The 14,576-nt window shown below is 44.9% G+C and overlaps 1 protein-coding gene across 1 annotated transcript in view; it reads right to left on the bottom strand.

Annotated features, from left to right (window-relative positions):
• CASTOR2 (cytosolic arginine sensor for mTORC1 subunit 2) overlaps positions 1–14,576 on the bottom strand; it is a 48,463-nt gene that overhangs the window by 17,003 nt on the left and 16,884 nt on the right. Inside the window, exon 2 of the mRNA XM_072978439.2 lies at positions 4,938–5,008. Coding sequence (XP_072834540.1) covers positions 4,938–5,008 — 71 coding nt within the window. The remainder of the gene's footprint in view (positions 1–4,937; positions 5,009–14,576) is intronic.

Genomic DNA, 14,576 nt, shown 5'->3' with positions numbered 1-14,576 from the left:
TATTTTTAGTTGCCACTTGATTATATAAGCTGCATTATATAACAAACTTTAGAGTTATGGGCATTTTGTCTGGTTGGCTTACAGTATAGCAGCATTACAGTCGCGCTGAAGAGAATTTTTAAAACAACAACAACATACACACACACACACACACAACACCACAATTCTCTCATACCAGATCAAGGTCACGGCTGGTGCGATGAAATTGGGAAATCCACAAAAGAGAGCTGAAATCCCATAAAAAGGTTGTAGAAAAATTAGAAAGGTCGAGGAACCCAGGAAAAAAAAAAACACGACTCTACACTGTATGTGGAAAAGCCTTCTGAAGGATTGACTCTCTCAAAAGGCCAAGAATCATGTAGTATGAAAAAAAATCTGTATTTAAAACAGTCTGCAGAAAGCCTGTGTGTACTTTAGACATTTTCGGCATTCAAATCCAAGACTGTGCTTTATTAATAAAGCACTTTATCTAGTGCTAACTGCAATAAAATGAATATCAATGTATTTGGGATCCTGCCCCGCCAACGTTTTTATCCATCTTGAGACTCCGTCTCCCGCTTGTACTTTTGAGACCTACAGATATGTTGGAGTTTAACCCTGCCCTTTTCTCCTGCCCCGGATGATGTCCCGTTCCCAGATAGGAAGCCGTTGGGAAAAATCTAGCCTGCAAAATTAAATACCCCACCCTCTCACCGTGCCGATGAGATATCACCTTACACCACTGTGGTTGTTGATGACTATTTGTTACCCCGGCTTCACAGCCCTTTCCTGCCAACTACAGCCCTGTGACTAAGTGTGCCATTTATAGCTCGATTTCTTTCCTTGAGGGTCAGTTCTATTCCTGACCTGGGTGCCAGTTTTAAGAGGGTGGGGTGGGGGGGACAGAGAAGGAAAGGAAAATAGCAAATCAGAAACAGTATCCTCTCTCTCTCACACACACACACACACGCCTTCTGCAATGAACTAAGCCTTCTACACACAACAAACACACACACCACCATGTCCTGCTCTCCGACCAGCCTCTTGCAATCTCCGAGAGATACACTCAACAGAATACAACCGCCAGGCCCAATGTCTCTGACAGAAGGACATGTGAACTTGGAAGTATCATATCATCCTGAACACTTCTATCGTATGTGAGTTTGGAAGCTAAGCAGGATCAGCCTTGGTTGGCACCTGGATGGGAGACCACCACGGAATTCAAGACCTCCACCTAGGAGGAGTAAGTGCTACCAAACCCGCCAACGGGCCCCGCTGAGGACAACGGCGAGCTAAATGGACCAGTACACTTGGCAGCTACTAGTACCCTAGGTTGAAATATGTAATTGTTTAGCATTCGAACACAGATCCCAGGTGTCATTCTGACATCCGAAGGGGCAACCCTCCAAAACCAACAACATAATATTTCAGTGGATCTAAAAATCCCCACTTGTCAACAATAAGGAGACGCCAGAGCTAAATAGCTTGAATGAAGATGCCATAACTAAATTCAAATATACCCATTTTGGTCTTAATCAACATGTGGGGTTTGTTTTTTTCCAGCATTTGGTCTCGCAGAAACTGCCCGAAATCCAGCAGTTCCTGCGAGGATTTAGGGACGCAACTGAGTCAACTGTTTTGTGTTAAGGGCTGGAGTTTCTAAATGGATGAGCAGAGGAAAGGAGAGAAATAATCAAGCAAAGTCTGGACACATCTTTCATTGCTTTGAAATGGCCTTCTGACATAAAATTTGCTGTTCAAATGGTGACGTTTCTTTGCTCGACTGCATTTCTAATTAAAAGCTAAAAGGTTTCGCCTCAAGAGGCTGACGATTTTTTGTTAAAGCGCTCCGTGTCTTATGAGGTGGACCTCTGTATTCGGAATGAAGTGCCACGGAGTTCACTGGCGTTTGCTCCCAGGAAATCATCCGTAAGATTGGACTCACAGCCTGCATGCTGAACTGAGGGGCTTGTGGGTTAAACCGCAGAAGCCTCCGTGCTGCAAGGTGAGAAGACCAGCCGTCGTAAGATCGAATCCACGTGATGGAGTGAGCTCCCGTCGCTTGTCCCAGCTCCCACCAACGTAGCCATTCGAAAGCATTCTAGAAATGTGAGTAGATAAATAGGTACCACCTTGGTAACAGCGTTCCGTGTCTAGTCGGGCTGGCCACGTGACCACGGAAACTGTTTTGGACAAACGCTGGCTCTACGGCTTGGAGATGGGGATGAGCACTGTCCCCTAGAGTTGGACACGACTGGACTAAATGTCAAGGGGAACCTTTACTTTCTATTAGCTGTTTGTTGGTGTTCTTCATCTGTGCTTTACAACAGAGTGTTGAATCAGAGCAACCTCCTTGAAGTCTCAACATCAACAACAACAACAACAAAACACATATTGGCTGGAATCCTATTACTTATTTTTGGCAGGTGTCACTCAACCGGCACAAATCTCAGTGGCGAAAAGATGAAAAGTCTATCATCTTAGAATGGCAGAGCTCGAAGGGACCCCTGTCAAGGAGGCCAAGACGGGAATCAAACTCACAACGCATAAACCACTGAGCGATCCAGCCGTTCGATACTCAGTGTTAGCATAGGCATTTTCCATGATGGGCGAAATCATGTGATTCGGTACACAAATAGCAAATTATGGAAACGTGCTTCTAAAATCTGTGCTGATTGAATGACGGTCATGGCCATAATTAATAGGACTCTGAGTCATCCATCCATCCATCCATCCATCCATCCATCCATCCATCCAGCCAGCCAGCCAGCCAGCCAGCCAGCCATCTATCCACCCACCACCCACCACCCACCTCTAAACTGCTGTCTGCTATATTTCAGCACCATGAAGTTTGTCTGCGAGTTAGATCTCTGGTTGCAGAGCCAGAGTTTGAGAGTTTGATTCCCCCACTGTGCTTCCTGGGAGAAGAGCCAGCCTGGGTAGCCTTGGGCAAACTGCACAGTCCCAGGGCTCCCCCTAGAGGAAGGGAAGGGTAAATCACTTCTCTATACTCTCTTCCTCAAATGCCCTAAAAAGGGTCACCAAAAGTTGGACTCCACTTGATGGCATCCAATTATTTATTCCGAGATAGTATTTGCTGTTATTTGTTTGCTCGTGGTGTGAGCATTTAGCAGACTGCTGAGATTTTCTTTACATTCGGTTTGTTTCACCCCCCCCCGAGCAGTGTTTATTACTAAAATTGATACCGTACAAAACTTTAATAAATAAATAACCTTGGGAAATCTTTTTGAGACGTGTGGAAGCCTCTGACTTCCAAAACGGACACACACCACACCTGAACCTCGAAGAAGAGGTGAAAGATCAAGGTGTAATTCAGGGAACCTGGCCTGAATTGAAGCCATATAAGAATACTGATGAAACGACACTTCTAACTGAAGCCAGGCTGAACCCATCCGTCGAGACAGACGGCGGATCGCCGTCTCCTCCTTCCGAAGCGCCCGCTGATACAGTTCATTATCTCATGAAACGAATTGCTCCTGTTGAACTGTGACACCGGCACGCAGGCGATTCTATGGTTGCCGTCGCCGCTAACGTTCAAGATGCAATTAGAACAGAGGGCAGACAATAGCTTCTGCCGAACATTTCTCGGGCCATTAGTTTAAAGAATTTTCTGCACAATTTATCCTTGACATTTATAAGAAGGGCTTTTCTTCTTCTTTTTTTCTTTAAAAGACCTCTTTTGATGTTTTGCTAAATTCAGTGTGTTTCAAACGGAGAACGGCTATACCGGGTCATCGAATATACTTCACTGGTTAATGATTTTACTTTAACATCCAACCGTGATCAGGAAAATAAAGCAACTCATGGATTTTGTGTGGTGTTTTATTCTGATTATGATTCTAAGGTTGGTCTTTCTTATCTGTATTGTTTCCTGTCGATGAACCGTTGAGGATAACGAGGATCATGATGGGATGATAAATGTAAACTTTAAAGGACTATCAATGAGTCTGATGATGATTGTTTTTATTTTTCCCATATTCTGTTGCCGCTGTCCATTTTTTGAGGGGGACAATCGTCTGCCGCCTTGTGTTTCCTAATGTTTTGCACTTATTTTGAGTACGAATTGGTTCCAACTCCAGAAATCAGCTGGGAAATCAGAAACGAGTGAACTGGAAGAAAACAGGTTCCTTCAATTTTACCGAAAGGGCCTGAACCGGAAAGAACCGGAAACCAAAACAAGGACCCCTAGAAAGGCCCACACCCCCTCATTCCAACTAGCCAGCATGGACTTTAGTGAGAAACCATAGAGATTTCAGTCCAAAATATCTGGGAAACTACAGCAGACCACCTCCGAGATACATTCAGAGCATCAAGTTTCTAGTCCTCATGACAGAGAGTCAAGGAGGAGTAGAGAAGAATGTTCCCTTCATAGGGATTGTGTACACAGCACTGTTGAAAATTCTGATGCCCGTTTCAAGAGCCATATTTGAAAAACAAAGAGACCAAAGCAGGGTCGTTTAACTCCCTAAAAGCACTCAGGTGTCTGCAGATCCTACTCCGAGACCCATAACAAAGAAGATTAGAAAAGCCACCAAGTGACTCATCCCCAGTTAGCCCACAGGTAACAGGTGAGAAGCCTCACAGGTAGTCCACAGACGTTTCCTTCTTGAGATTACATTTTGATTTACATTGCAGCAATTACTTTAAAATGTGCATCAACAGTAGGACTCCCCTTATCCGCTGATTCACTTATCCACGGTCTGAAAATATTAAAGTATAATCCACCCCTCCTTTTGCAGCATTGCAGACACACCCACCTTAAGACCCTTGTATGTATAGCTTCCTGCTGTTTGGGACTACCTTTTCCATCATCTCATGTTTCTTGGCCTCTGACACAAGTCACGGTCTCAAATGTCACACCGCGGCGAAGGCAGGAGAATAATAACGTTCAACTAGACCGAGAAACTGGACCGTGTGAAGGAAGGGTTGGGACTCACCAAGAAAACCTTCTTCGTCCACTATGATGGTATAGTCCTCCGGCGTCTCTGTCAGGCTGAAGAACTTGCACCTGAGGAAGAGAAGACCATGTGAACGACTGGTGGAAGAGTCAAATCCTATTCATATTTAATCCAAAAGCTGAGCTTGAAACGTGATTCTTATCCTGAGATCTGCAGGCCAAGAAGGTGTGTTCTCTCATGCACCTTGTTAGTCAAACCTTTAAGGGACTTGTTGGTATTGTTCCTTGTTGTCACTTCGTTTCCTACCTACGCACTTCTGCCTCTTTTTTTGGGGTGGGATATCTCTTCTCATTTGGACTCACACAGAGTTACTTCTAAATCCATATGCCTAAGACTGGGTGGAATGTTCTTCGTTGATTCTTTGCGACGTCTCCGTGCATTTATTCATAGCTTAAAATTGCCCCTGTACACATCACAGAGAGAGAGAAGGGAGCACAACGCACAATGACAAATTCATTTCCACAACCCTTCCATAGGTTCATTATAATGGAAATGATCTCCACTGCAATTTAAACCGAGAAACATGTTGCTGTTGACTCATGGAAACCCTCTGGCTGAGTGAACTCCAGAAGGTCCTATAATTAGGGCCTTCTGAAGTTCAAGACGTCAAGCCCATGGCTTCCTTCAGAGAGTCATTCCATCTTACATTTCATCCTCCTCTTTTCCTGCTGCTTTCAACCCCAGCACGATGGTCTTTTCCCAGAGAATCCTGCCTTCTCAGGATGTGTCCCGAATAGGACAGCCTCAGTTTCCTCATTTTTGCTTCTAGATACAAATTCAAGCTCTCAGATCCATTGGTTTGTCTTTCTGGAGAAATATAACTCATCATAAAACATAATAATCAAGAGTGACAGGTGACCACGACTCCCATCAATCCCCTTTTAGGGTTCTTTATCTTCAAGTAAAGGTCTGTCGTCTGTAAAGTAAGATGCATGGCCATCCTAACAATATTTACACAATCTTTATACAACGGCATACGTATTACAGATAGATATTTATGGAGTCTTTACACAACACTGTGTCTATTACAGAGACAGATTTTCCTGTCTAGGTACAGAAAAACATGCTGAAAGCAAAGTCCAGGCCTGGGGCCAGCATCAATTAAATGGTTTATTGTACCAACTAAACTTGATGAACCACTTGATTTGTGCTTAGAAACGAGACACATCCTTGTTTACCAGCAGGATTTCATCACAGCTCCCTGCATGAGCAATTAAGTCTAGCAAATCAAAACTCGGTTTATATTCTGATGACCAATCACAAACTATGCTCAGTCGCAAGATTTTGGAGGTGAGAAACACCCCTCCCCCTTTCTACGACAAAACAGATGTCACCTGCCCCTTAAGGCAGTTCCACGTCTAATTTCGAGGTGGCTGCCTCAAACGTCAGCAGCGGGGTATTCAATGGGATTTGACTCCTGAGTGATTGAATTTAGGCCTGCAGCCTGAGTCATCATTTCTCTGTTGGCTGTTGATTAGCTGCAGTTGAGTAAACGGAAAAATCTGTTTTCCTTCCAGCTGGAAAAAGGGCTGGGGATGGGGTGGGGAGAGAGCTGAGCTAGGAAGAAGCTTTTAAAAAAAATAAAATATAAGGGAGAACTGATTCATTCGGTACATGAACTCTGGATCCCTATCTCAAAGGCGGGGCAATGGAGAGGAGATGATGGCTGAGCTCAGCTTTCATCGGAAGGTCAAAAAATTGGAGATGTGTCGAGGTTTGAGTTACAGTTCTTCATTAAGCGAGGCCACTTCGTGCAATAATAGTGTTATTCATTAAGCAAAAAAAAACCAAGAGAAGCCGTGGAAGTCATAGACAGCTTCATGATTAACAACATGTTTGCTCACATGTAGCTACTTGTCCCACCAGAATGCGTGAGAAACAAACGTACCACATCCTTGGGCTATGGAAGTGTTTTCCACGTCGCCCTCCTGAAAAGGAACACAGAGGTGGACGTGTTCATTCATAGCTAAAGAAAGAACTTTTGTAACTGAATAAAAGGACATCTCTAACTAAGGATGGGATTTTCAGATTTATTTTTTTTTGGAGGGCTGCAAATCCTGTCACATTCTCCATTTTAGGAGTTCTACTTGATGGACAGACACCAAAATGTCGCTCACCTTGGAGAAAGACCTCAACTGGAAGTCTAGCTAGGCCTAGTTATCCCCAACATCCTGTTCACAAAGGAAACTTCCAATTTGTGTACAGTGGTGCCTCATTTAACGAAGATAATCCGTTCCAGGAAAATCGCTGTTAAGCGAAAACATCATAAAGAGAAATTAAAAACCCCATTGAAACGCATTGAAAACCGTTCAATGCATTCCAATGGGGTAAAAACTCACAGTCCAGTGAAGATCCTCCATATGGCGGCCATTTTCGGTGCCTGTATAGCGAGGACAGTGGCACAGTGGGGAGCCATTTTAAACACCAGGCGGCCATTTTGAAAAACCAGACAATCAGCTGTTTGTGATCATCGTAAAGCGAAAATCGGTTCCCGAAGCAGGGAACTGATCATCGCTAAGCGAAATTCCCCCATTTAGACCATTGTTTTGCAATCGCAATTGTGATCGCAAAAAGATCGTCGTAAAGCGGATTCATTGTAATGCAGGGCAAACGTTAAGCGGGGCATGACTTTATTAGCCTTCATGAATACACTTCCAATTAGTACCCGGGCAAGAAACAGAACGACCACCAGTAGTGTTTGCTCAGTTGGTGGCCAGTTGCTACCAACTATGGATGACCAAGCCTCCCCCACCCCGTGGATGCCAAAAAATGCCGAAGCATTGATGCTGTTCATATGTATTTCTGGGTTTTTTTTCATAGACTCACCGAATAGTGAAGTAGAAGGGGCCTGTAAGGCCATCTAGTCCAACCCCCTGCTCGAGGCAGGAATACAAATCAAAGGAGATCTGCCAGGTGGTTGTCTAACTTTCTCTTGAATGCCTCCAGGGTTGGAGCATTCCCCACCTCTTGAGATTCATTCCACATTTCCAGGCAGCGGATAAGTGAATCAGTGGATACGGATCCCACAGAGGGAGGGGGATTTTTTGCTCCTGTATTGTACTGTCAAGGACAGTCAACGGTGCTGCTATGGCAGAACTTTGAGGCTGGTGAGCAGGGCTCCACATTGCAGAAGGAGCAGGAACACAGAATCCTCCGATCCAAAAGAATCTATTTAAGAAATGTTAGGTGGGATGCAACCTAACAGATAAACGGCTTCAGAAAGTGATCAAGGATGGGGGCGAGGCTGATCTTCCTCGGGAGGGTGTGCCAGATTCCAGGTACAACAACAAGACACCACCACTCCAAATGCTTTTCACACTATCGTTAAGGTTTGCTGATGAGAACGAGGCTGGTAAGGCTGCGCTGGATGTTCTGTACAGTGGTGCCCCGCATAGCAACGTTAATCCGTTCCGGATTAATCGACACTATGAGGAAACATTGCTAAATGGAACAGAAAAACCCATAGGAACGCTTTATGGGGCCCAAACTCACCATTCAGTGAAGATCCTCTATAGCGCCGCCATTTTTGCACCCTCGGTAAGCGAGGAATCGGTGTGAAAACATTTGTGGTGGCCATTTTGAGCACCCGGCGGCCATTTTGGAACCGCCAATCAGCTGTTTCAGAAACATCGCAATGCGAAGATCGGTAAGCGAAACACTTACCGATCATCACAATGCGATGTTTTACCCATTAAAACATCGCAATGCGATCGCATTAGCGATCTAAAAAAATAGATTGCTATGCGGATTCGTCGTTAAACGGTGCGCTCATTATGCGAGGCACCACTGTACTAAATTACAAATTCCTTCTCTTTCCAAATAGGTCACTGATTGCTTTTGATAGCCTATTTTATTTATTTATTTATTGACAATATTTTTAGCCTGCCTTTCTCCTTTAAAAAGGACCCAATGTGGCTTACATCACTAAAAGACAATATTTAAAAGAGAAAACAGGATGTACACAAACATTTAAAAAGAATCTAACGGATACCGCGCGGAAAATGGGAAACAAAATCAATGCCAGATTCAAAGCAACAAGGCACAAGACTCTGTTTAAAAAACCCTAAGGGGAAGTGAGAATGTTAGTTGCTAGCAAGTAACCACCAGACTGACAAATTTAGCTAACTTGTAAACATAAAAACCCTGCCAACCCAGCCGTTCGAAAGCATGTAAAAATGCAAGTTGATAAATAGGTACCCCCACGGTGGGAAGGTAATGGCGCTCCATGTCTAGGCATGCTGGCCACATGACCATGGAAAAGGTCTATGGACAAACGCTGGCTCTACGGCCTGGAGATGGGGATGAGCACTGCGCCCTAGAGTCAGACACGACTGGACTAAAAGTCAAGGGGAACCTTTACCTAAACATAAAAAAGCAAACGTTTATACGAAGCGTTGCACCGATTTTAAACTGTTGCATTATGCCATGTTTTTTAAAAACAAAAAGCTGAGGAAGTACACTCTTTGATCTTGCCTTTCTCAAAACAGAACGTTACATTTCCAGTTGCTTTGGGGGGAAAATAAAAGACATTTGAAAGCTGCAGGTTGTGGGTGTGCAAACTGCTGGGCTTTAGGTCTCTGGCTGCGAAGCCAGAAGTTGGGAGTTCAATTCCCCCATGGTGCCTCTCTTTGAGAGGGGCTGGACACGATCCATAGGGTCCCGTCCAGCTCTGCAGTTCAAAGGTTATTATTATGATATGCATAGCGAAAGGGAGAAAGAGAGAGAAAGAGAATCTGTCCCTGTTTTAAATGAAATTAAACAAAATAAAGCATTCTGGGCCAACCAGAAATGAAGCCGGGAAAAGTATGAGCTTCTTGGCACCTGTGAGACAACCCTCCCACAGTTGATCGCATTAACGTGCGCGTCTAAACTTTCCTAGAATTCCCTTGAGGCACACAGTGTTTTTGGCCAGTAGGCGCACCGCCCTCTGTGTGCAAGCGATCCCACTGCAAGAGGAAACAGAACTGCTGCCTTGGAACAGCAGAGCGGGCCGATTAGCCGCTGGCTTGGCCCGTTCCCGGGGAGGCGACCCGGCCAATTTGCTGAGCCCTCTCTACTGCCAGTGGATGAAACCGAATCCTCCCGACTCCTGTTAATTCAAGACGCTTTGAGGTTCGGGGCATTTGGAGGAGCCCACTTTTTACTGTAACCAAAAGTCCATCTCAGATCTTGGTTTCTGACTTGGGTTTGAAGGCTGACCCCAAACCTGCGCTTGCAGATCCAGACAACCTATCCAAGCTGGGGTAGCTTGTGGATCAAGCAAAAAAGGACCGTATTATTCTAACCTTCCCATTCCATTTGGTTGCTGCCTATGATGTCTGGCCACAGAAGAGAATTCTTGGCCACAGTGGCCACATGTGATGGCTGATTAATTGGTTTGGTAACTATCCCTTTCCAGACATCCCAAAGAACACAAGAATTTGAATTCTCCGCTCGCACAAAGAATCTAATCCATCTTTTCCCCTTCTCTCCCCCCCCCGCCCCCATAACGACACCGTATGGATTGGAAGTCGCACGGATCCGACCGACCCATGATTGGGCGCGTATCTAATACAACTTGCAAGCTAGGCAGAGGGTTGGCTAAAGCCAAGATGAGAGGAACCCACCCAAAGCCACGCCAAGTCTGATTGATTATCTGAAATAAATAGGTCCCAAATCATGCCAAGTCTAATTGATTCCGACTGCCTTCTCTCTAGCCCTTGCCAATATTTTACAGGGTGGTTCTGACATGACGCTGGAATGATTCGGATGTTAAGTTTGTGGGCAGGAAATGTAGCTCGGCAGACAGGTTCGGCACCCCCGTCCAACCCACAAAGATTTAGGTTCCAATTCTTCCCGGATCTGTACCCGCCCTGTTGACTTCTCTTGTCCCAGCATTCCCCCTTCGTCCTTCAGTTCTCTTTCTGAACTGTGAACAAAGCAGTGGAACACTAAGGAAAAGGCCGAGAGAAAATCCATTTTTTTTGAACAATGTAAGGGGGGGGGATACCTTTTATTGGAAAAATGCAAGCTTTCATGGAGAATATTCCACTTCTTCAGGCTTAGCACAACCCCTTAATGGATTGTACGGGAAAACTGAACATAAGAGTCCAAAAATGGGTGGCATATTGATACACTTTGGGGCTGAAAAACAACACAATGAAATTTAACAGGGATAAGGACAAAATTCTACACATAGGGAGAAAAAACACACACCAAATGCGCAGTGACAAGATGGGGATACTGGGCAGTATGAGTGAGAAGGATCATGCAATTGTTGTTGATCAAAAGCTGAATATAAAAGCCAACCATGTGCTGTGGCTGCAAAAAAGGCCAATGCTATTTTAGGCTGCATTAATGGAAGTCTAGTCTCCAAATCATGTGAGGTACTAGTTCCCCTCTATTTGGCACTAGTTAGGCCTCACCTTGAGTCTTGTGGCCAGTTCTGGACACCACTCTTCAAGAAGGATGCTGACAAATTGGAACAAGTTCAGAGGAGGGCAACAAGGAGGATCAGGGGGCTGGAAACCAAGCCTTATGAAGAAAGGCTGAAAGAACTGGGCATGTTTAGCCTTGAGAAAAGAAGACTGAAGGGAGACAGGATAGCACTTTTCAAATACCGCATTTTCCCGTGTATAAGATGCCCCATGTATAAGACGCCCCCACTTTTCTAATCCAAAATTAAGAAATCTAAGTGGGGATTAGCAAGAGTGGGGGGAAAAGGATAAAAGCGTTGCAGGATAGTTTTGATCCCTGTTTTGCCCTCCACTTGTTTTTGTTCTCTCCCCACCGTACTTCCGTGTATAAGACGACCCCCAATTTTTAGTGTAAAGATTTTAGACAAAAGTATAGTCTTATACACGGAAAAATATGGTACTTGAAAGGCAGTCCTACAGAAGAGGAGCAGGATCTGTTCTTGATCATCCCAGAGTGCAGGACTCATCAGAATAGGCTCAAGTGACAGGCAGCCAGATTTAGGCTGAAGATCAGGAAAAACTTCTTAACTGTTAGAGCAGTACAACAATAGAACCAACCGACTTTGGGAGGTGGTTGAGCGCTCCAATACTGGAGATCTTCAATGAAACAACTGGACCTTGGTTTTGTGGCTCGGACAAAACAATGCAGCACCTTGTTTTCCAGGCGAATCCTGACTTCTGGACGCTTCCAGTGGTGATGATTTTAGTTTTTATTTAAATATTTTTGTTTACATTTTTTTTTGGGGGGGGAGGGAAATAAAAATATGCCATGCAGGACATGTGGCCCTGTACTGCCCACCCTCGCATCAACAGAACCTCCATGTTTAGGAGCAGCAGTCCTATGAAAACACTGGACAACTGAGAATGGTGTGGCTAACAAGGCTGACTTAAACCCTTCTGGTCTTTAAAATGCCACAGGACTCTACATAGTGACGATTTCCAGCGACTTTTGACTATTTTCAAAAGGCATCCTTTTGAAAAATGGGAAAAGCATGCCGTTTTTATCAAGCAAACATCATTATTAGGTTTCAAGGTTTTTCCAACAACAATAATAATGGCCCCTGTCAAAGAGGAACCGTGGAGAGTCAAACTCCCAAACAGAGGCCTAAACCACGAAGCTATCCCGTTCGAGGCGCCTGAGAATCTGGCTTTTGCCTCATGCAGGTCTGACCCTTCCCCCCTTTTCCATAATAAACCTGTTTTTAAGAAGAAAGCAAAGAACAGTGTGCGCAAGACAGTATTTCTGTCTCAAGAGTCCGAAATAAATTTGTTTATGGCCCCGATTCTCCTGCCAACATGTCCGAAGCGTGTGGTAAACAAGAGGATCCAGCACAGGTTAAGCATATGTTGCAGAGCGACTAGGGTGGGCGGGAAGATATTAATGCAAAACTGGTTAAATATGTACCTTGCTTTATGTGTTTTGGACTCAGGTTTAACCACTAGGGCATCTGAAAGGATTTCAGGGCTAAAAGCCATGTACTCTTTAAAAGGAGGCCCACTAAGAGCTGTCAAGATTCCTGCTGGACACGCTTCGCAGTTTCTCCACCTCCACCAAATCCTTCCCTGAAAAACCACACACTTCTGTTTTCCCAGTTTTTCAATGTTAGGTTGAAATCCAAGGCTGGGCCGCCGTGTGCGCTCTGAAGATGGGCAAGACGGTTAAAAAAGGAGAGCTACTGAATAAAGAGGAGTTTGGAGTGGGGGCAGCTCACACTGCTAAGGGGAAACGTTGCTTATCGTGTGCGATACAGTGCCCTTAAACATGGAGGATCTACAATGGGGAGAAACTGCTCTTGGGTGAGACATGGGCTGCATGGATCCAGACTCCTCCTGCAGAACTGACTCCTCTCCCCCCCTGCTTTCTGGCCAAAAATGGAAAATGGTGGTTCTGGAAGGCTACTTGCTTAATAGCCTCTTTTAAAAAAGAAAACAGAAAGTAAACTTTTTTTTTTTTGGTTAAAAATAGTAGGTGCTGTCTACTGGAGTCTGGGTGACAGGAGTTAAAACTGAGGGAGGTGTGAGCCCCCATAGGTCTATTTGCAGTTCTTCACCCTGCTGTTGATCCTCCATGTTTAGGGACACTATACCAGAGATGACAAGCAACCTTTTCCATCGCAGTTTGATATGCCCCAAACCTGTAACTCATTTATGGAATTAAGGAATGTCTAAGAGGCAGTTTTGGCCTTTTTAGGTTCTCCCAGTCGTGGTGGCAGGGGAGCATGGGGCCTGTAGTCTAAAACACTCAGGAGGGTGAAAGGTTCAGGAAGACAGGTCTGTCCAGCCTTATCTGGAGATCCCAGCTTTCCAGCCAAGACTCTGCTGTGGATCTATGTGGTCCCTTCTGCAAATCAAGCCAGCAAGGATCAAGTGACAAGGATCAATGCCAAGAGCATTCACCAGCTGCTATAAAGCTATCAGTGCCTGTCTGTTTCCCCCATCTGAGCATCTCCACTTACAGGCATCAGCTGAACTGCCCAGCGCCCTCAGTGGTGGATCACCTGCTATCTACATAGAAGGTTTCAGGACAATTTTTTGACACCCCCCCCCCCCCAACTACAACTACCAAGAATTCCCCAGATAGACTTCGGGTAGGAAAAACCCTCCAGGATCTCAGAGGAGTTTCAGGATTCTTACTTGTCTCACTAAGACGCTGTCCACAGTAACAGCAAGTAGAGTATGGAGGAGGACATGGATGGACCTTTCTGAGCTCCATGGTAGCTGCAAAGCATTAAGGGACTGCTGGCTTTTTGAGACACAGCAAGACTACAGTCCCCTAATGCTCTGCAGTTCCCATGGATATCCACATATGTCCATGATTTAAAGGCAATCGCTGCAGAGACTTAGCAAGGAAGAGGTGAGGATTCGGAAACTCCTCTGAGAACTTGGGGCTTTTTGGCTAAAACTATCAGAATTCTACCTGGGAAGATTCCAGCCAATGCCATTGTTTAGTTTCAGGCTCACCCAACAGCATCTCCATGTTAGAGAGCAGATTGGCAAGAGGTCCTAGCTAAAGTCCTAAGCAACAATGGGCTGCGTGGACTGAGCACAAGGCTAATTTGCATGTTCAAAAAAAGAGAAGAATAGGGAAGACCTTATCATTGAAAGGAGATAAACGGCAGGCTTGTTTCAACAGACACTGGTGGACCTGCTCTTACAGCTGAAA

This window comes from Pogona vitticeps, chromosome 7, assembly GCF_051106095.1.
Source record: "Pogona vitticeps strain Pit_001003342236 chromosome 7, PviZW2.1, whole genome shotgun sequence".
NCBI lineage: Eukaryota > Metazoa > Chordata > Lepidosauria > Squamata > Agamidae > Pogona > Pogona vitticeps.
The sequence above is the reverse complement of the archived record's forward strand: the minus strand, read 5'-3'. Positions and strand labels throughout refer to the sequence as shown.